Here is a 19696-nt window from a genome sequence, read left to right on the forward strand (position 1 = left end):
GATGATGATGATGATGATGATGATGATGATGATGATGATGATGATGATGATGATGATGATGGATATAAGAGGCTTGAATGCCAGACTTCATAATTGCAAGTGTGTGCGTGTATGTAGCCCGACCGTAAGAACAACCTTTATTCCATCCATGACATCTATCTAAAATCCACCCACAACCTAACGCCCCTTTCCCAGAACCCCTTCCCCCCTCCCCTATCCCCTACGCTCGCCCTACCCAACCTCCAACCGCAGCGCATCATACTGCACATACACACTCTCCGGCAACACCGCCGTCTCCGGCGCAGTAGCATTAGCAGGCAAACTAAGCACAATAGTATTCAAGGCAGAGGCACGCAGAAGGTCCGTAGCAAACGCGAATTCGTGCGCGAGCGTATAGCACGTAGCCGCGGAGCGCGCAGCGCAAGACGAGCTATGATTAGAGCTATGGAATCATTAACCATCCATCCGTACAATCAACAATACGAAAACAAAAAAAAATGATGAAAAGGGGGGGGGGAACAACTCACGGAATAACCCAAACCGGCAACTCAACACCATTAACCACAACCGTGAACGGCAGATCCACCCACGCCTTCTCCACCCCATCAGCATCATCATTATTCCCCGTCGACGTCTTCGCACCCGCAAGCTGCACCGTCAACACCGCGCTCTCCCGCCCGGCCAGATCCGCGTCTTCCAACCCAAAAGTAAGCGTCCAATTATTCACATTCGCGTAATACGGCTCGGGACGGAGGCTATTCGCCTTGCCGCCAAACACGCTCCAATGCGCGTAATTGAGGCCTAGCGCGACATCGTCCTTGTCGACGTCAAACACGACGCCGTTCGGGAAATCGGAGGGGAAGTCGTGCACGGCCCAGTAGAGGCGGTATTGGGCTGGATGCCGGGTGCGGGAGAGGTCGGGCGCGTTGCCGTGGCGGAACTCGCCTGCGCTGCGGTCCGGGGTGTCGATGCGCCAGAGTTCGGTGCCGTGGGAGGTAGGTGTCCAGGTGGCGGTTGTAGACTGAGTTTTGCTGGGTGCGACGACGATGTTGTCCTGGGTGTAGGCGCCGAAGATGCCGTCGGCGTAGACGGTCAGGCGGTAGGTGCCTGCTTTGACGTTTGGGATGCGGACGGTGCCGGAGGAGGGGTCGATGTCGGCCCAGTACTGGTATGCGGGGGTGTCGAAGTTGTTGTCTTGGAAGTCGCGGTTGTTGGCTGCGAGGACGGCGATGGGGCGTGAGGCTGTGGGTGGGAGGGTGATTGTGCCTTGCCATGTCCCGCGGTCGGAGGACGGGGTGTAGCCGGGGACGTATTTTGAGATGGAGTCGTAGAAAGCAATTGCCCAGTTTGGGTCCGCGAATTGAGAGGCGTCTTTGCGGAGGTCTTGGAGGGTTGAAGACGGGGTGCCTTTGTTGAAGTAGTAGTATTGCTGTGTCCGTGAGTATGCTGGATGATGCGGAGGGAACATAATCCACTTACTGGCCCAAACGTCCGATCAAAGCCATCGAGCATAGCTGGTACGCCGTCTCCATGGTGGTTCGATGCTGTTGCACACTATCAGCGCGATTCATATCCAAATACTTGTCATCCCGACTTACTCAGATAGTTGTACACAATGCCATCGACAGTCAGGTCCGAATGCGTGGGGCCGCCATAGTACGTATCCTTCGTGTTCATCACAAGCCAGGCACCAAAAGTCGAGCCATTGGCAGTGTTTCTGCCATCTGCATACATTCCATGGACGGAAGTATCCCTCCAGGTCTCAGAAAACATGTATTTCGTAAAGTAATCGGAGACCTCCCGGACATACGGATCCGATTTGTTGCCGCCTACATACCAAGTCGCGTCCTGGACAACAGGTGCACCGGTGGTGTTTGGCAGCGGTCCATACATGCCATCGCTGGAAGAGAGATGCGTCCAGATAGACGCGCTGGGACGGAAGAGCGTCCTGAACTCCCCAAGGTCGTTTCCACTATCCGGTACCGACGAGTTGTGATATGCAGCGCGGGAGAACATGTGCAGGCCCGTCTCGCCCTCACGCAGGAACCAGTACTGCTCAAGCGTCGTGCCAGTCTTCTGGTACTCGTGGCTCATGCGTACGCCTCCGTACGCAATCCCGGTACTATCCGTTCCGTTATACAGTGTGTATGACGCGCCACTCCCAGGAGTCCATTGCCCTGAGGCAATGCAATGGCAGTCTAGATACGGACCCCGTCCTGTGCCAAGGAGATTCTGGCCGTCCAGGGATAGACTTGCGACCGATCCGGTACTCTTGCTTACAGAGAAAGCAAGACGGCTATTCGAAATACTCATCGCCGTGCTCGACTCCTTCGTAGTCAGACTCGCGCACACCGGAACGATCAACGCCGGAAGCAAGCCCGCAGCGGAGCAGATGAAGTCTTGGATCCGCATACTGGTTGAGTTCCCCAATGTCGATATTTCTTTTCACGGAAACAGGTGACCACCCTTCTTATAAGGCCAGAGGCCATAACCAGTTACGAATGGCTCCATTTTGTATACGTATATGCTTCTCGCTCATTTCCGGTTTGCGACGCGCGTGGTGCTCAAATCCGGCATGCCGGGACAATGATCAACCGAATACGGGCGAACTCCCAAGCGACAAGTGCGTGAGTATGTCCCGTGTAGACGCCACAGGCCGGATGGGTGTTTAAACCTGGACGCAGTAGGGAATATGGAAATCTCGGGACAGTTGGAAGAGGCAGACGACGTCGCGTCCACTTTGTACTTCCAAGTTGGATGCTTGTGGGTCGGCTGACTGATTTAGGCCAGGGTGGTCGTGGAGATGCGAATCTCAGAAGTGCTGAAGCAGTGACCATTTATACGCGGTGTCGAGGTGAAAGGGGTTACCCCTATCTGACCTGACAGTCGCATAATCAAATTCTTGCAGTCATTAGACAGGTTTGCGTATGTCATCGATGTTATGGATATCGTGGTTATGATACACAAGTTACCTTAGCAAATAGCAATCGGCACCACACACACATAGAATACATCTGAATCTTTGAGGCAAAGCATCATGAACAATGGCCATGGCATAGTCTATGAGCATTCTACCCGTATCTCGTGCTCATGTCTACCGAATATATGTACCTGCTGAGTTCATCATGATAGCTTTGAGCATTTAGTATGTATGTATATAGTTGGTGTCTGTCACTATACCCCTTACTATCACTACACTTCTAATCTATCGCCATCGCATCACATCAACGCACAAAGCACACACACACACACACTTCAAAAACTTAATCAAAACCTCAAGTATCTTCCAATCTTCCAAAAAACATCTATCATTCATGTCATAGACCCCTATCCCTCCTCCCTCCCTCCTCCCCCTCCACCACAAAGCAAAAAAAATAAACGCTGATGAACATGAGATGTACCATACATGGTATAGCATAGCGTATATACACACATATATATGTATACCCAAAACATGCACATGGCCACCAGAAACCAAAAAAAAAGAAAGACGCTGATATCTCGCACGTAATATACGCTAAATCTCTCACGCACTCACTCATTCCCACAAGAGCTGTGATACACTACACCACCTAACTACCACGTGAAAAACAAAAAAACCTAATTTCTCTCAAAACTAGTATCTGTACGTCTGATTCCCATACGTCGTCTGCCGCTCCGCAATCGGACTGACCTCGCCCGTTGCCGGCGCCATCCTCGTTTCCGCACCCATGGTGCTCACCGTGTCTGCTCCGGCGCCATAGCCTGGGTCTCCGTTCTGCTGTGCGCCGTAGCCAGGGTGATAGGGCTCGGTGTAGTCAGTCACGGGCGGCTCGTCCAGTCTCGCGGCATGGGCGGGCGGCGGACCGGTTGGCGCGGCGTATGCGTCGTCCGAGAACGGGTCTTCTGTGGAGCTGCCGTCGGCAGGCTGGTGCTGCGGAGCAGTCTGGAGGGAGGGAGAGAAGGCTTGGTGCGCGTGCTGGGGTTTGGGTTGCTGGAGCGGGGGAGGCGAGGATGTTGACATGATGGGCTCGGTCTGGATGACGGGGGGTAGATGCGGGAGGTCTTTGATTTCTTGCTGTGGCGGTGGAGAGGAGATTTGTTGTAGTGGAGTGATTACGCCGCTGTTGTTGGGGGAGGGAGACATGCCGAGGGCGCGGCGGGCTGCGAGGACTGCGCGCTGGTGTTTGCTGGCTGCGAGACTGAGTTGCTCGTTGGTCTCGATGAGGGTGAGCATCGTGTCGTCGTCGGGCGGCGGTGAGTCGCAATTGATGTACCCCTGTATGCTCTTGTGTGCGGATTGACAGCGGTCTGCGAATTCTTTGATCAAGTCGTTGCTAAACACCTCATTCGGCGGGGTCGACTGGACAAGCTGTAGCAGTAGCTTCGCAGAAGTTCGTGCCTCTTCAATCCGCGCAGCAAGTTCCGTAGGTGGCGGAAGAGTCCTACTCCGCGAGCGATGGCTGCCATGTTGCGAGCCTGGGTTGAACGCCTGCTGCTGCTGTTGCACCGCCCGGTTGCCAAAGTGTGGGTTCTGCTGCGTCATAGTCATCTCTCTCCTCCACATCGCAAACAGGGTGTTGAGGTTCGTATCATATGCTTTCTCCCTTTCTAGTGCATCCAATGTCTCCCTCAGTATCTGGTTCACGCTGGGATCGCGACCATTCCGCAAGAGTTGCTTGGCCGCATCGGTAAACTTTTGATCGAGATTCTTGGTGAAGGATGGCCCAGGATTGTCCGCCAGTATCCGGATCAGCATGATGGCATTGTATTGGATCGAGGGCTTGTTGTTGTACTTTTCAGACAAGAATTTCCGGATTTGGTTCGCAGCCGCGCCGGCAGCTTGAGGAGAGGCAACAGCATTCTCGACGATGGTAGGGAGGTGCAGGACTTCTTCGCCCTGCCAACACACTTAGTCAGTCGTTGCTCGCGCATGCGCATGGACAGGATGAGTTGTCTACTCACAGAATTTGCGGAAGCAGACTCGCAGAACGATTTCTATTGGCGCCGCGTCAGCTTCCGTCGCATATATGGATAGATGTGAATGGTTGTCCAAAGACAGCTTACCACTCCCTGCACGACCTGGGCTTCGGGCGAATTCTTGTCCTGCGATGCATCATCTGCGCCTGCTAGCAAGTCATGTCTTAGTTATATGCTCTCGTCGATTTTCTCGCAGCTCTCGCGGTCTTGAAAGGGCGGACGTACCCTTCTCGCCTCGAATCAGGGTGGAGATGCGCTTGAGCATCATTGTGAGATGAGGGTGGTGTAGTCGCGGCGGCGAACAGGACGCAGAGGCGATGAGGAATATAAGCCGAGTACGAGGGGTTTGACCAGCTGCAGGAATCCTCAACTCTTGTTGAACAATAGAACCAGCCTTGTCTTCGTCTTTCAGTCTGACAGTCAAAGAGTTGTCGCGGGACAAGACACAATGAGACCTCAGACCAGGTACCAGGGATATGCAGCAGCCTAAAATGCCTAAAATGCCTGAAATGCCGCTACCAGAACCACTAGAGCACCTCAGGCGCCTAATAATAGTCGACAAAAACAAGTGATAGGCAACCTCGAAAGGCAAAAAAAGAAAACAATAAATAGAACAGGATCGGGGGCCAAGGACGGCTCTCTTCGGTATAATAATAATTATGCCTATCTCGTAGGAATTTAAAGAGAGATAGATGGAGCCGGGCAACAGTGCGTGTCTCTCTCTCTCTCTCTCTCCCTCTCTGCAGGGATATATATGTATGGATATCTCCGCAAAAGCCCGCAGCCGGACCCTTTTTTTAAAACGCCTTGTTTGCTGCACAGCCCCCTAATGCAGGCGACTCACTGACGACGACGCGCAGATCAAACACGCAAGCCTTTTTTTAGTCAGTTCCCATAGTGTCTATCACTAATATTATTAGAACAAGACGGACAACCGACACGGCTTCAAATAGATAACAGTCTGTATATCATAATATACGTAAGTAGTTCCAATCACTCTCGTTCGTTGAATGTATCTATTCAAAAACTTGTGACTCTCTGTTTGTTTGCAGAGTGTCTTCGTCTATGTATCAAAACCGTAGGCAACCAACCTAGGTAGAGTGTGTGCGCGTCAAGACCATTGGCATCGTCGTCATGCCAAGCACAAGCACAAACACAAACACAGACACAGAATCGGCACTTCCGACTTCTTCCAATCCAACGCCGTTTTTTGCTAAATCGCTGCAAGTCTGGGTATAATCAGGAGGGGGAATGAAAAGCCCAAAGGAGTCCTCCCCGAACAGAACAATCAATATATATACATTCGTGTCCGGTTCTCTTTTTTTTTTTCGAAAATGGGTACATACACCAACATCATGCGCTGTATACACGCGGGTGTCTGGCTGGCGTGTTTCTCATGTCACTGCCTCGCCGAGATACGCAAAGTCGTCTACGAGTTGCGAGATCTGACTCGCCTCTGCGTGCAGACCAGACTTCTGCTGGTGTGCCGTCGGTGGGCGCGAAGCTTGAGGTGTAAAGCTCTCGAACGGTTTCGAAGGCTCCAGTTCGAATCGTGTGAGGGTAGCTTCGGAATTGTCTGGGTGGCCCATCAGACTATAGCCGTAAAGCGTTGACCCGTGCACTACATTCGGCGAAGACGAGACCTTCGCAGAGCCTGGTGGAGGATCCCGTAGCTGGAAAGGCGTCGAGCATAGTGGCCCATTATTGTCTAGTACTAAGCGGTCGAAGCCGAGCTCTTCGTCGTCGCCCAAGAGTTCAGCGTCCGGTTGGAAGAAGCGTTCGAGTCGGGCACCCAGGTCAGGGGTATGGATACCACTCGAATACTCGCTCAGTGAACTGAATGTGGGTGACAGTAAGGGCTCGTTCACGAAGACGGGCATTTCCCACGTGACCGAGTTGTTCCTACCCCATACATCGAGACTGCTCGATGACTCGCTGCTTGGAAGTACGTCTCCTTCATCGCCGTCGGATCGCAATTGGAAATGGAAATCAGGGAGAGTCTCGTCGACTTCCTCAGGGAGTGGAGCCAGCATCGGGACGTCCTTGTCTAGTATGTTCAGCAAGTGTACGTCTCCTTCTGGCGAGGCACGTCTCGAAGGCGGCCTGGTGGGGTATGGATAAGTATATTCCATGCCAGATGGTGAAAATTCTCTCAATTCCTGCTCGGATATGATGTCTTCGTAGTTGCCCTCGTTTACATCTTCTGGGATATCGACGAGATCATTATAGGCTGTAGGATGTCGAGTGGGAGATGTATTGTTAGTGCTGTCATTTGAAGTAGACCTGCGATGTGAGAAAAGCCCGGAGAAGTCTTGTCGAAGTCTCGAACTTGCAACCGATTGTTGCGAGTTTGATCGACTTGGGAACACGAGTCCATCGTGAAGATATAAATCCTCCGTATCGTGCCCGGCAGTCGGATTGTAGTCATAGATCAGCTGCTCTTCCTCCTCTCCAATTACCTCACCGATTCTCTCTAGATCTGGTGAGACGGCGCGGGACGATACGTGCAGGCCATGCCTGGATGTCGAGACTGAGCTTTGGGACCACTGTGAAGGTGTGGTCGACGATGATGGGGAACACATGTGGAGACGGCCGTCTTCAGTCGACAACAGGAACGGGTTGATATGGCTGTCCTCGTCGCTTACCGGTAATTGTCGAGCCCGAGATCTGCCTCTTCCAGTATCTGTATCTGGACTGTAGCCACGCATGGGTATTATACCATTATGGGCTGCTACTACTGGCGAATCTGAAGCTGAACGTGCACGTCGTACAGGATACTCCCGAGTTACTCGCCTATATCCGAGGTTTGTCCCAGCTGAGCGGCATCTCACGAGCCTGGGCGATGTTTGCGGTAAGGTCACCCCTGCTGCGGTACGTTTGCTGACCTTTGGTAGACGCAGAGCCTCCTTTGGATGTGGTGTCTGGTACTTGTCCTCGGGATTCAGAGACGGTACGATTATTTGATCATTTGATGCAGGGGCAATGGCGGTACTGTCCGTTGGGACCTCAAGAACGTTAAGCTGCTGACCAGGCAACAATGGACACAAGGTCGTAACCGGATATGATGGATCGGAATACTCGATTTCTCCATCTAGGCGATACTGGAGAGAAATGAGCTTAGACATTAGTCCGTGGACGTTTGATATACTCACATAGAACCAGTATATGCCTCCCATGAGGAGCCCACCCTCACGTTTGTTGGTAAGATGTTCAATGTCACCATCGCAGATGATGTTTTTGAAGCGGTAGCAGCCTGTCCAGTGGCCCAAGCCTTTCCGCCTATCCCGTTTCATGTTATAGGGAGAGCTGAAATTGTCCCATGAGCCTAAAAGTTCAACAGTCCTTACGGACTGGGAGCATTGACTACATGTCGTCAGCTATCGCAACCACATACATGACCCTACAGCTACGGAAGTGCTTACAGCATGAATGTCATTAGCGTGGTGGACTCCATGGCGCAGGTAATATGTGATATACAATGTTTGAAATGTAGATACCATGCATGTCAAGTATGAGTAGTCAGATGCAGCAAGTATCCAAGAAGGCTTCTAGAGCAATTGCTAGGAAGTAGAGTACTCAAACATTTGCCGGGTCGTATATTAAATATCGCGGGTCGACTATGGGTAGCTGGATACAGGTAGGATTGTGGTGAGGGTGGAATGATCGGGGCGGATAATGGCAGCCACTGAGGAATGTGTGCCAGGGGACCGCGAGGAGCAGATACAGGGTCGAGATTGTATAGCCGATGCAGATATGCGCCAAGTCGTCAAGGCTATAGCATATGGTATTATACGGTCAAGATCGAGTACAGTGAATCCTTTAGACTGGAGATCTTGTCAAAGGCCATAAGGCTGGGAATATATGTTGGGCACACCAACAGATGGTTTTGGGAAGGAGCGACTTGAAGGAGAGCGTAGTAATCTGATTGAAACCTGAATGAAGGTATATTATAGGTAATAGCCCCAAAAGAAATAGAGAGCAGCCTCTGCAAACCAAAAAAATTGAAGAAGCACAGAGCAAGGATAGTAGCGGGAGTGGATCCACAACATGGGCCAGCACGAGAGCAAAATACGGTGGACGACCAGGTAAAAGACGAAGAAGAATGGCTGGAACGAGAGGTTCACGAGGCAGTGAACTCAAATCAAGACCCAGGACGAAGGGCAAAGCAGAATAGACCAATGCAGCAGAGTGTTTAGCGATGGCGACGCTAGGCGACACAAGGCAGATGGTAAGGGGTGCACGCTCGACGGTTCATTCACATTGGACAAAACGACGCCGCCAGCGGGACCGAATGGATGGATCCACATTCAACTCCTGTCAGGATCACGCCCTCGAGATGCTGCAACTGCAACATGCGATCACTGGTTCTCGCCCTCGAGTGGCGCTGCAGCTGCGTCAGGATGGTTCAGGCGCAATACGATGAGCATACACTTGCAACCAGTGGACGGCAGTGACCCAGTTCCGACCGTTGCTGCGCTGGACCAACGACATCAACGTATGTCGGCAGGTAACCAACAACAATAAGCAATTGAGCAGCAGGTTTCCGGTTCCTGTCAAAGTTGCTGGCTTCATGGTCCTAGAGTAAAGCCGACGACGATCTGGTTCCCGTCCCTTGATCCCTTGGCCGGCGCTACCTTAATGGCCGATGTGAGACTCTGGACATGGTACAATATTGTTTTACAGCACGCACAGTTGTGCTCAAGGTCCTTCGTGGTCTTTATCTATCTCTATTCAGCAGTCGATTGCCGTAATCCACTCCTGTGTTGTATGGACGGACAGGAATACACAACCTCAGACACTGTCATCGTCGCTGTCCCCGAATGCAACAGCCACTTTGTGCCACAGGAGTCAGAACCACAGCGGCCATTTAAGCGCGAAGCCTTGTTCAAACTCCAGTTGCAGCACGCGCCGCACGTGTGGGCTGCAGCTGGAGCTGAATGGTGGGTCAATGGCAGCGATTCGCCTTCCATAACTTCATTTCCTTTTCATACACGCTAAGTCATGGCGCCCTCATTTCCGGCCAGACTACAATGTATCGCCGACACGGCACTATCAAGAAATTTGACGGCGGGCCCAGTGATGGTGGCAGTGCCGGTGACAGTGACAGTGACGGCGGCTGTCGCATTGAAGGCCACAGTTCATGTTCCACCATGCGGGAGACGAGACGATGCGTAACGGCGAGGGTAGTAGGAGAGGAGAGGAGAAAGGGGCCAGCTCGAGCCCTCAGCCTTTTTTAACCTTCTATCATTCAGCATTCAGCATTCAGCCAGCCAGCTGACAGCGGAGAGTCGTAAAACGGCCGAGGGGTGCCCGCGATTAACGGTCTGGTCCCGCCGAGAACCCCACCGTCCACGGGTGATAGCCCCGACCCCTTTCTTGGCCTGATCAATCCTCGCAGCGTACAGTAATTATTATTTGCTTCATTCCTCTCACTTACCTGTGTACACAATACACAGCACACTTCTTGCACCACCTGGACAACATTCACACGCTCTGTCACCATTCGCATAACAGTCATAGTCATACCCTCATATCTCCGTCCTGTTCTCGTCTCAAGTCCCACAGCGCAGGCTGACAGTAATATCTTCTTTGTCTCACGCTGTTGCTGTTGCACACCAGAAACAGTCCATGGACGCTTCTGAACAAGACTACTTCATCTCGCATACAACGTGGCCGCTTTGTTCCCATCTGTACATCATGCAAGCCATGCTATCATTCAACCCGCTTTACACGCATATCTGCCGAGACCACGTGAATGCACATCTTCGTACAACGACACACTGAACTCTGCCCCAGTCGATACCACGACAACCTTGGTTCAACATCCTGTCTGTCATGATAGAGCGAATGATTCAGTCCTCGGACTGTTTGCCATTAATCTATAGAGTCCGGGGAATCTCTTATTCTCAGTTATATTGATGTCCTCGCGATGGACTACGACTGCGATGTCATGCCAGATTATATTGCTGTAAACGGGCCTACTAACTACCCTAAACATGTAGGTGCTAGAACGTCTTCTCATATATTATCCTGAATGACTGGAGTCTTCATCGTATCGACGACCGCCCTCTTAGGATACCCAATATGAAGGTCGCCCGACAAATCATCGAGAAATCTAAATCGAACAAAAGCATGAATCGTCGATGTTACACACCTGTACTTTCTCTGTACGTTCACCAGGTGATATCAGTATGCTCATATACTATGGGCTGCCTTTCTATTCACCTACATTCCTATACATACCACGTGACAGCACAGCAAATCAATATCAGGTAACCTCACTCACGGATAAAATGCTAAATGAACCATCATCGTTCAAATATGGAAGATAATAAGTGCTCCTTGTGATTACGTAGCAACAGCTGACTTTCAGGAGGTAGGACGTTGGAACATCAAGCGTTCTGACGTAACTCAAGAGCCCAACCAGTCACCGATCAGTATCATGTACCAGATAAATACATCCAAGACTCAAAAGTTAGCATATCTGACCTATCCAATAGCCCCGATTCATCACCTTGAAAGAGCAACCAAACACCAATTTCTGCCTCTAATGTCCTGATTTTCATCATCAGCCATCTTCCTGCCTCCCGCAGGACCTAGATAACCAGACATATAGACCGCGATCCAGCCCAGAAGACGTCGAGTCCTTAGCCAGCATTATCGTCCATATGCATACTTTCGAACATTATATACCACGTTTCGCTTTCCATCGTAGCTGCGTTTGAGGCCGCTAATGTCTAAACCCTGCAATCGATAGCTTTACGATCTACTGTATACGAACGAGCATGGGTCGAGATCTCGGTGGCTCCAATGGCATACGTGGGTCACTATCCTTACTACTTGTGGTGGCCTATATTGCATAGTCAACTGACTGGACCCGATAGCTTGATTTGATACTACTACCAAGATGGTGGACATCAGATGGAATTCCCCACTAGTCAGCATCAGACTAAAGAGCTCAAACATCAGATTGTATCCTAGCAGACCGCTACTAAGTCAGTGATAACATCAAGGAAATCCATGAATTTGGAAAGTGAGTCCCCGGCCAAAGTTCATGTGGGGTAGAAAGACGACAGTTCTCGATACCGAGATCTGCAATGCTGACAGGGATACACAACGACGCCGGACGATCGACGTAGCGGAACAGCAGACGATCCTCCGGGGTGCATATTGGATATCCCACATCGAGGCATCCATTATACATGCAAAGCTTCATCTTATCCGTTCACTACTTTAAAACCCCATCACTCCCATGGCCTCGACTCGACTCGAATCCTGAACCTTCGAGCATGGCTCTACCCCATGCATACCGCAACTCCCTAACGCATCCCTAAACGACCGTGAATCGCAAGCACGAACCGTCACCAGCAACCGCCTCCCAGAAAAGTGACTACACCCACCACCCTCCCATCCCATCCCAAACCGTGAATTCCCAACCAGTCATACCCCCCAACATTCACCCTCGCCCACACTAAAAACCCCCCGTCCGTCCGTCCGTCCGTCCTCGCAATACCACCAATCTCATCCACCACACACACACAGAGACAGACAGACACAAAACCACCATGCGCCCGATCCTCCTCGCAACACTCCTCCTCCCCCTACCCACCACCTCCACCCCCATAACCGGCCTCTTCACACTCACCGCCCACGCGCCCACAAACCCCCTCTTCAACGCCCTCAAACTAAACTACGTCGGCCGCGCCGCCCTCTTCCAGCCCCAAGCACGCAGCTACTGCGGCGCCAATCCAGCCTCGCTGTGTCCGAACGGCACCGAAACAGTCTGGGGCAACGGCTTGTATCCCGTAAGTCTGTCCGTGCATACATCCACCCATACCGGGCATAGAGCCTAGATATAGACATCGACATAGACAGCCACGAGTACAAAACGCTGACATGGAGAACACAGTACGCCCTCGTGCCCGGCGGCCAGGACACATACGCCGAGGCCTCGGGCCTCGTGCGCATCCTCCCGCAGCACTCGCACCAGATTCCTAGCGGCGCCTTCCATGCTTACGAGGGCTTCGTCTGCGCTGCGGAACTCCCGGCGTCGTATGTGCCGCCGCTTGATGGGCCGTGTAATGAGACGGATCCTGTGTATGACTGTCGGAAGCCGGAGGGTCTGTGTACGTGGAGATTACCGGGTGGTGGTGAGGGGGAGGAAGGGAGTGGGGTGTTTGCGTGCGAGGATGGCGAGGGGGTGAGGAATGGGACGACGACGACGAATGGAGTGAGTATCTTTGTGCGGACGCCGGGGTTTGCGCGGACGGATTGTGTGGGGTTGGAGGGGCTGGCGACGCATGTGCATGATAGTTCGTTTGAGGTGTGGGCGTATGTGTGAGGTGGGATGATGTTTTGTGGGAGTGGGGTTGGATTGTATGTGTTTTGTGTGTTTGGATAGGGGCTGGAATTATGTATTAGGAATAACCGATGGGATAGGGGATTGGTTGTCGGTCTGGATATCTTGTGTTAGGAGACATAGCGTAGTGTATAATAACAATCTACCTCAAACAGCCGAGCGCTCATCAAGCTTCGTACACCGTACGAATGCAATAATCCAGCAAAACATCCATTCATTCATTCCAACATACTCACCCCTTCGATCCTATCCCACATCCCAACTAGCCTCCAAAAGAAACCCCCTGACAAAACCCCCCCTAAATCATCACCAATGTCACAAACATCTAGGACAACCCCTCCTTCTCAGTGGGTTTTGGATGCTTGTGGGATAGCCATTGGATTGATTGTAAAAAAAGGCATGCCGATATTGTAGATAAGATTGTCAGTCAGGGGGGATCTGGACGTGGTTTTGTACATGGGGTATGTCCTGTGTTCGCGCTCTTCTGATGGTATGTAGATCTAGGCGGCAGAAGAGAAGCAGAAGTTCGTGTGACACACAAGTAAGCCTCCCCCGTCACACAAAGCCGTGCCAATAACCACCCCTCCTCTCTCAACACATCCATCCCCCTCCACCCATCCCACCTACAACTTCCCATTCATATAAATCTTCCCCCCATCCAACACAAGCGTATGCCCATTAACATGCCCGCCAGCCCGACTACACAAAAACACCACCGCAGCCGCCACATCCTCGGCATTGCCCAACCGCCCATTCGGATTCGCCCTCGCCGCGCTCTCCGCCCCACCACTCATCTCCAACAGCCCGTTGGACATCTTGCTCGGGAAAAACCCGGGCGCGACGCTGTTGACGAGGATGCGGTCGCCGTCCGTGGCAAAGGACATGGCGAGGTTGCGCGCGAGATGGAGCACGGCGGCCTTGGACGCGGCGTAGGAGAAGGTGGCCTGTTTGCCGAGCGTGGCGGTGTTTATGCCTGCGACGGAGCCGGTGACGAGGACGCGGGCCGGGTCGGCGGTGGAGGCGTTTTTGCGGAGGAGAGGTGCGAATCTGGTGTTTGCAGTCAGTATAGACTTCCTAGACTCCCAGACGTGCGTAGGGGGGTTTCAGTGCGGCTTTTTCACGACGACGACGACGACGTACTTTTGGACGGTGAAGAAGACGCTCTTCACGTTCAGGTCCATGACCTTGTCGAATGCGCTCTCGGTGAACTTGTCAAAGGCCTCGCCCCATGTCGCGCCTGCATTCGCGAAGAGGATATCCACATGGTCGGTATGCTTCGCGACCTCGGCGACAAGCCTATCGATTTCGCTGATCTTGGAGCTGTCCGCCGGGACCGAGATGGCTTGCGCACCGGGGCGTTTATTGGGGAGCGCGTTGAGGGCTGCGCAGGCTTCTTCGCAGGCCTTGGCTTTGCGCGACGTGATGAAGACTTTGGAGCAGCCGGCTTGGAGGAGACTGGGGTGTGTGTGATACGTGGTTAATAATGGACTGTGCATGTCTCTATGGAATCTGGCGGAAAAGAGCATACATACCCGGAGGCGCTGTGCAGACCTAGTCCGCGAGAACCGCCAGATACGACGGCGACTTTGCCTTCGAGGGAAAAGATGTTGGAGAAGTCTTGGAGCTTGACGTCTGCTTCGGCCGACATGGTGGTGGTGTTTAGCTAGTGTTGATATTGGGTTGCCAAGATTGACTACCAATTGCGAGGCTGGGGCTGTAAACTGAGATTGGAATTTGTATCGTTTGATTGGAATGAAGACCTAGGCAATAAAGCAGAGAGATTTCACCTTGGAGCTGTGAATGATTGTGGGGAGAAATGTTGTTGCACGTCTAGATCCTGAAGCTCCGGCTAATGCTCCCGGACTGTGGGGAAGATACCGAGGCTTGACCCGAACTGGGGAAGATCCATATGCACTTCAGGAGTATTATAACAGTTTACACTGTTATTTGACATATGGACGTTCAAATTCTGTAAAGCTATGCCCGACTATATGACTTGAATAGGTTTAGACAAAAATATCCCAAACCCCTGCTGAATGCAATGCATATCTTGTGTAACTACCTATCCTGTAGCTTATTAAGTGTTTTTAGTGACACGTTGTATCAATTTTGAACCCCTCATGTGCAACTCCACTAAATGACCCTGGCAAAATGGTATAAAGACAACTTTTGGGACTCAGGAAATGGTGACACCCTCTTATCTAAGAACCGTTCACTTGTGACTCGAGTTTGCTGACAATCGTGCTCGGTGCGTCTGGGCCATTAGCCGGGGCGTCTTTCGGCAGAACAGGCGACAAGTCTGGCGGTGTGATATCTTGTGTATTTGATCTTCTCGGACGGAATGGGACTGGCGTACTTGGGCGACTCGACAGGAACTGATAAGGTCAATACACTACAGGTATTCAAGGGCCGCACAAGAGTACTTACGGAGGAGGCAGCTGATAACAATGCAATCAGAGATGCCTGGACTACGTCGTGATGGATACCAACACCCCAGACCTTCTGCGAAGAGCTTGCAGCAGTACATTCAATGTAAGTTGCGGCCTTCACGTCACGACCGCCACCAATGGCATGCTCCTTGTAGTCTGCAACATCCAGATCGATACCAAGGTTTCTCAGAGCGTTCGCAAGGGATGAAATAGCACCATTTCCTACACCACGAATCTTATGTTCCTGACCATCAATCTCGATGACGCCCGAGAACACTCTTCGGAGGTTCACATTGCTCTGAGATTTGCCGGTCTCTGGGGGCGCAGGCGATATCGAGCGGTCTGAAGTGATATCGTAATCTATCAGACTAAATCTAGGGTTTCGACGGAGGTGATAGGCTTCCTCGAAAAGCTTGGTGATTTCAGTGGGAAGAAGTTCGCGGCCAAGCATATCCGTTTCCTTCTGGACTATCTTGGAGAATGCGATTTGGAGGCCACGGGGTAGGTCCAGTTCGAGGTTGCGCAGAATGATCCAGGCGACGCCTCCTTTGCCACTCTGCGAATTAACTCTAATAATGGCCTCGTACGTTCGGCCAATATCCTGGGGATCCAAGGGAAGGTAGGGTATTTCCCACGGACTCTCAGAGTCTGCGCCTTGCAGTTTCCGTTCATGGAAACCTTTCTTGATCGCATCTTGATGCGAACCACTGAACGCACACACGACCAGTTGACCTCCATACGGGGCTCTTGGGTGGACTGGAATTTTGTTACACTTTTCGACGACGTCTATGACTGACGTTATATCTGAGAAGTCAATACCAGGATGAACACCCTGGGTGTACAGGTTCAGACCCAAGGTAACAAGGTCGACGTTGCCGGTACGCTCTCCGTTCCCAAATAGAGTACCTTCTACGCGATCCGCACCCGCCATCTGGGCCAGCTCGGCCGCCGCAACGGCACAACCACGATCGTTATGTGGGTGCAGCGAGACGGCAAACTTCTCTCGTTCAGTCATGTTACGACAGAAGTACTCGACCTGATCAGCGTAGACGTTAGGAGTGGACATCTCGACTGTGGCCGGCAAGTTGAAGATAATTGGGTTCTCTGTTGAGGGCTCCCACGCAGCCTTCACAGCCTCACAAATCTCGACTGCGAACTCTGGGCTTGTGTCTGAGAAGGTTTCGGGAGAGAACTCGTACGCCCATTCCGTAGCAGCTTGTTCAGGGTCATCCTTGGTTATCGATCGCGCGTATTTCGTGCATTCCACCGCAAGTGCTTTTGACTGCTTGTTGTCCATGTTGAAGACAATTCTCTGGAAGCAAGGACTCGTCGCGAGGTACAGATGAAGAATTGCTTTCTTGGCACCTTTCAAGGAGTCGACTGTCCTACGAATGAGCTCTTTTCGGCATGGGGACAAGACTTGTAGCCAGACGTCGTCGGGTACGACATCTGGTGTATTCACGAGCTTTTGGGTGAAGTCGAAATCGGTTTGCGATGCAGATGGGAACGAGACTTCGATTTCCTTATAGCCAAGCTTTGTGAGCATCTGGAAGTAGCGCCATTTCTGGTCACCATCCTGTGAGGGACGCGTTAGCTAGCTGTACGCCAATGCGGAGGTACGTGAGTAACAATTGTACCATTGGATCGACCAAGCTCTGGTTGCCATCTCGAAGATCGGTAGACAGCCACCGAGGCGGCTTCTCGATGATTTTGGAGGGCCATTGTCTGTCCGGCAAGTCCAATGGCGTGAACTTCCTATATTTTTTGGAGGGATCTTTGAGCATCGGCATTGTGTATGGGTGAATATAGTACAAAGGAAAGGAGGCCGTAGCCCAAGAGGAGGTTGACAGGTTCTTATTAAACTCGCAGTATGACTGGACCGCAAGTCCGCACGCCCTACAACAAATTTTGGGTGACGTTAGCGGGGTAGTGGGACCGGGAAGCCCCACCCAAGCGATTTCGGCGAATATTGCTATGAATCCATCGGACTATTAATTAATTATAATTACACAACAAGAGCAGTATCCATATGTATAACCATCACCATGTGAATAGGCACCACCATCTCATGCTTGTAGACGACAATTAGTTAGATTTCAATCCTAAGAAAGAGTTCTTGCTTGTGGTAGAGGGTGTAGCTTCCAGCACAGAAAGCCATATTCACTGCGATTGGCTCTCGCGGAAGTGATGTACATACATGCTGGCTGAGGAGTCCGATACTGCAATGCAGCCACATACTGATAGCTCCTGCAGGAAAAGTATCATGTGCCATAAATGAAGAGACAGAGACAAAGGAAAAGTCGACACATTGCACAAATCGATTATACAGACAAACAAGAACCAAACCATCATGTGTCATATCTTACTATCGTTTGGCTGCTTCAGGCGCACAACGCCCTGAAACATGTTAGTCAAGCTTTAGATCATCATGTCATTGCGTTCACTTGCCTCTTGGACGCAGGTTGCGACTAGTACCCCTTCTCGGGTAAATATTTTCTGGAACACAAGTCCACGTCCATCACCAGCCCAGGGTGACTCCATCTCCGAGTACAGCCAGTCATCTGCTCGGAACGCTCTTGGATTGTGGAAATATATGGTATGGTCCAAGCTGACCATCATGCCGATCATCGGATATTCTTTCACGATATTCTCGCCATTGCGAAGGCGTTGAATCGTACTCTCGTCCATGCCAGCTCTCTCCTTCAAGACGCGGTCATCGAGCGATAGAAGTTTCTTCAGTGTCATTTCGTCGACCGTCGACTGTCTGTCACTTCGCGAACCGGTGGCCCATCGCCAAAGCTTGTGTACTCTTGCCACTGTCCCAATGAAGTAGCTGTCCGACATGTAGGCGAGTGCAGATAGATGGGCTTGGTGGCCGCCTTCTTTTGAGATGTTTCCTGCAACTTTTGTCCATTGTCTGGTCCGTTTGATCGTCGGATCGTATGAGTCGTCTAGTACAATCAGTAGGTGGCCCTTGGAAGTATTCTTGTCCGTCTAACTCCTTCACTAACCATTTAAGATATCAATTCGCTGGCTCTGGAACGGTCCTTGCTCCCCAGGTCCACCGCCAGATCTAAGGTCGTCTGTGTCATCCTTTGGTGGTGGGACGCGAGCCATGCTGGACTGGTGCTCGACTCTCTTTGTCCCCCCTGAGTTATTTCTTGCAAAGCTCATGGTAGTCGTGAAGATGACCTTGGCTCTCTGACGTGCTTGCACTGTTCGGGTGATGAAGGACCTTCCATCTCTCACTCTCTCGACATGATATATGACGGGAATCTCAGCGTTGCCGGCCATGACGAAGTAACAGTGCATCGAATGAATGGCATAGTCGTCGGGAACTGTCCTTTGCGCAGCACTCAGGCATTGCGCAACTGTTCTTCGCAGTTAGAACATGTTATTCAAGGCTCTCTCGGTAGTGAAGGCATACTAGCAGCGCCGCCATATATACCTCTTGCACCTTTTGGTGTCCACAACGGTCGGGTATTCGTGAAGAGGTTGGGATCGATATCATTGAGCTGCGTCAGTTCGAGTACATTTTCGATGGGAGATTTAGCTGGGTCGATTGGTGGAGGCTTGACAAGGGTGGTCATGATGGGCAGAGAGGGAAGGGTTGCACGACAGGAGGATTGTGCAGAGATGTATGAACGTCAATGGGTATGATATGAAATATATGAAAACCGCGTGGTGAGGCTTCTTTACACGCTCTCTGTAAACATTGGCTCATCGATATGAGACGGGATGTCCGACCATAATTAATACGTAGCATCATCTCATCTCTCAACGCGTCTCCGAGACGGACGGACGTGAACCACGCTGGAGCCCGGTCATGGAGCCGAGGTCTAAGACCTTGGCTGCTCGGGTTGGGCATGATGGATTGTTTTAAGCCCGGGCGCCGGCCGGTGTGGGCGAGCGTGCGCCCTCCCGCCCGACTACTGGCCCCCTACCTACA

At 51.7% G+C, this 19696-nt stretch overlaps 7 protein-coding genes across 7 annotated transcripts; 1 reads left to right on the forward strand and 6 right to left on the reverse strand.

Annotated features, from left to right (window-relative positions):
- Window positions 1–224: 224 nt before the first annotated feature.
- Window positions 225–2721, reverse strand: EJ05DRAFT_539196 (galactose mutarotase-like protein). Its single transcript, XM_033749503.1, has 4 exons — window positions 1599–2721; window positions 1480–1544; window positions 528–1429; window positions 225–442 (listed from the first exon to the last, which is right to left on the reverse strand). The coding sequence occupies exons 1-4, from the start codon at window positions 2410–2412 to the stop codon at window positions 232–234; spliced, it is 1992 nt and encodes a 663-aa protein (XP_033599578.1). The 5' UTR covers window positions 2413–2721; the 3' UTR covers window positions 225–231.
- Window positions 2722–3051: 330 nt separating this feature from the next.
- On the forward strand, window positions 3052–3500 carry EJ05DRAFT_56534 (uncharacterized protein). The gene has a single exon (XM_033749759.1). It carries the CDS (start codon window positions 3152–3154, stop codon window positions 3383–3385), a length of 234 nt encoding a protein of 77 aa, XP_033599579.1. The 5' UTR covers window positions 3052–3151; the 3' UTR covers window positions 3386–3500.
- Window positions 3378–5659, reverse strand: EJ05DRAFT_477353 (uncharacterized protein). The gene is made up of 4 exons (XM_033744231.1): window positions 5185–5659; window positions 5047–5108; window positions 4945–4977; window positions 3378–4879 (listed from the first exon to the last, which is right to left on the reverse strand). The coding sequence occupies exons 1-4, from the start codon at window positions 5225–5227 to the stop codon at window positions 3617–3619; spliced, it is 1401 nt and encodes a 466-aa protein (XP_033599580.1). The 5' UTR covers window positions 5228–5659; the 3' UTR covers window positions 3378–3616.
- Window positions 5660–6079: 420 nt separating this feature from the next.
- Window positions 6080–8595, reverse strand: EJ05DRAFT_56582 (uncharacterized protein). Its single transcript, XM_033749760.1, has 3 exons — window positions 8382–8595; window positions 8112–8322; window positions 6080–8060 (listed from the first exon to the last, which is right to left on the reverse strand). Exons 1-3 carry the CDS (start codon window positions 8411–8413, stop codon window positions 6354–6356), a joined length of 1950 nt encoding a protein of 649 aa, XP_033599581.1. The 5' UTR covers window positions 8414–8595; the 3' UTR covers window positions 6080–6353.
- A 5333-nt stretch (window positions 8596–13928) lies between these two features.
- Window positions 13929–15186, reverse strand: EJ05DRAFT_466446 (gluconate 5-dehydrogenase). The gene is made up of 3 exons (XM_033742808.1): window positions 14851–15186; window positions 14459–14773; window positions 13929–14365 (listed from the first exon to the last, which is right to left on the reverse strand). Exons 1-3 carry the CDS (start codon window positions 14964–14966, stop codon window positions 13942–13944), a joined length of 855 nt encoding a protein of 284 aa, XP_033599582.1. The 5' UTR covers window positions 14967–15186; the 3' UTR covers window positions 13929–13941.
- A 72-nt stretch (window positions 15187–15258) lies between these two features.
- EJ05DRAFT_511869 (2-isopropylmalate synthase) lies at window positions 15259–17632 on the reverse strand. Its single transcript, XM_033748276.1, has 3 exons — window positions 17385–17632; window positions 15746–17323; window positions 15259–15693 (listed from the first exon to the last, which is right to left on the reverse strand). The coding sequence occupies exons 1-3, from the start codon at window positions 17535–17537 to the stop codon at window positions 15520–15522; spliced, it is 1905 nt and encodes a 634-aa protein (XP_033599583.1). The 5' UTR covers window positions 17538–17632; the 3' UTR covers window positions 15259–15519.
- A 119-nt stretch (window positions 17633–17751) lies between these two features.
- On the reverse strand, window positions 17752–19337 carry EJ05DRAFT_511870 (Thioesterase/thiol ester dehydrase-isomerase; the record flags this gene model as incomplete). Its single annotated transcript, XM_033748277.1, has 4 exons — window positions 17752–18144; window positions 18196–18698; window positions 18759–19118; window positions 19175–19337. 4 exons carry the CDS (start codon window positions 19335–19337, stop codon window positions 18103–18105), a joined length of 1068 nt encoding a protein of 355 aa, XP_033599584.1. The 3' UTR covers window positions 17752–18102.
- Window positions 19338–19696: the final 359 nt, after the last annotated feature.

The sequence above is a fragment of the Pseudovirgaria hyperparasitica genome, assembly GCF_010093815.1.
Source record: "Pseudovirgaria hyperparasitica strain CBS 121739 unplaced genomic scaffold EJ05scaffold_10, whole genome shotgun sequence".
In the NCBI taxonomy this organism is placed as follows: Eukaryota; Fungi; Ascomycota; class Dothideomycetes; order Acrospermales; family Acrospermaceae; genus Pseudovirgaria; species Pseudovirgaria hyperparasitica.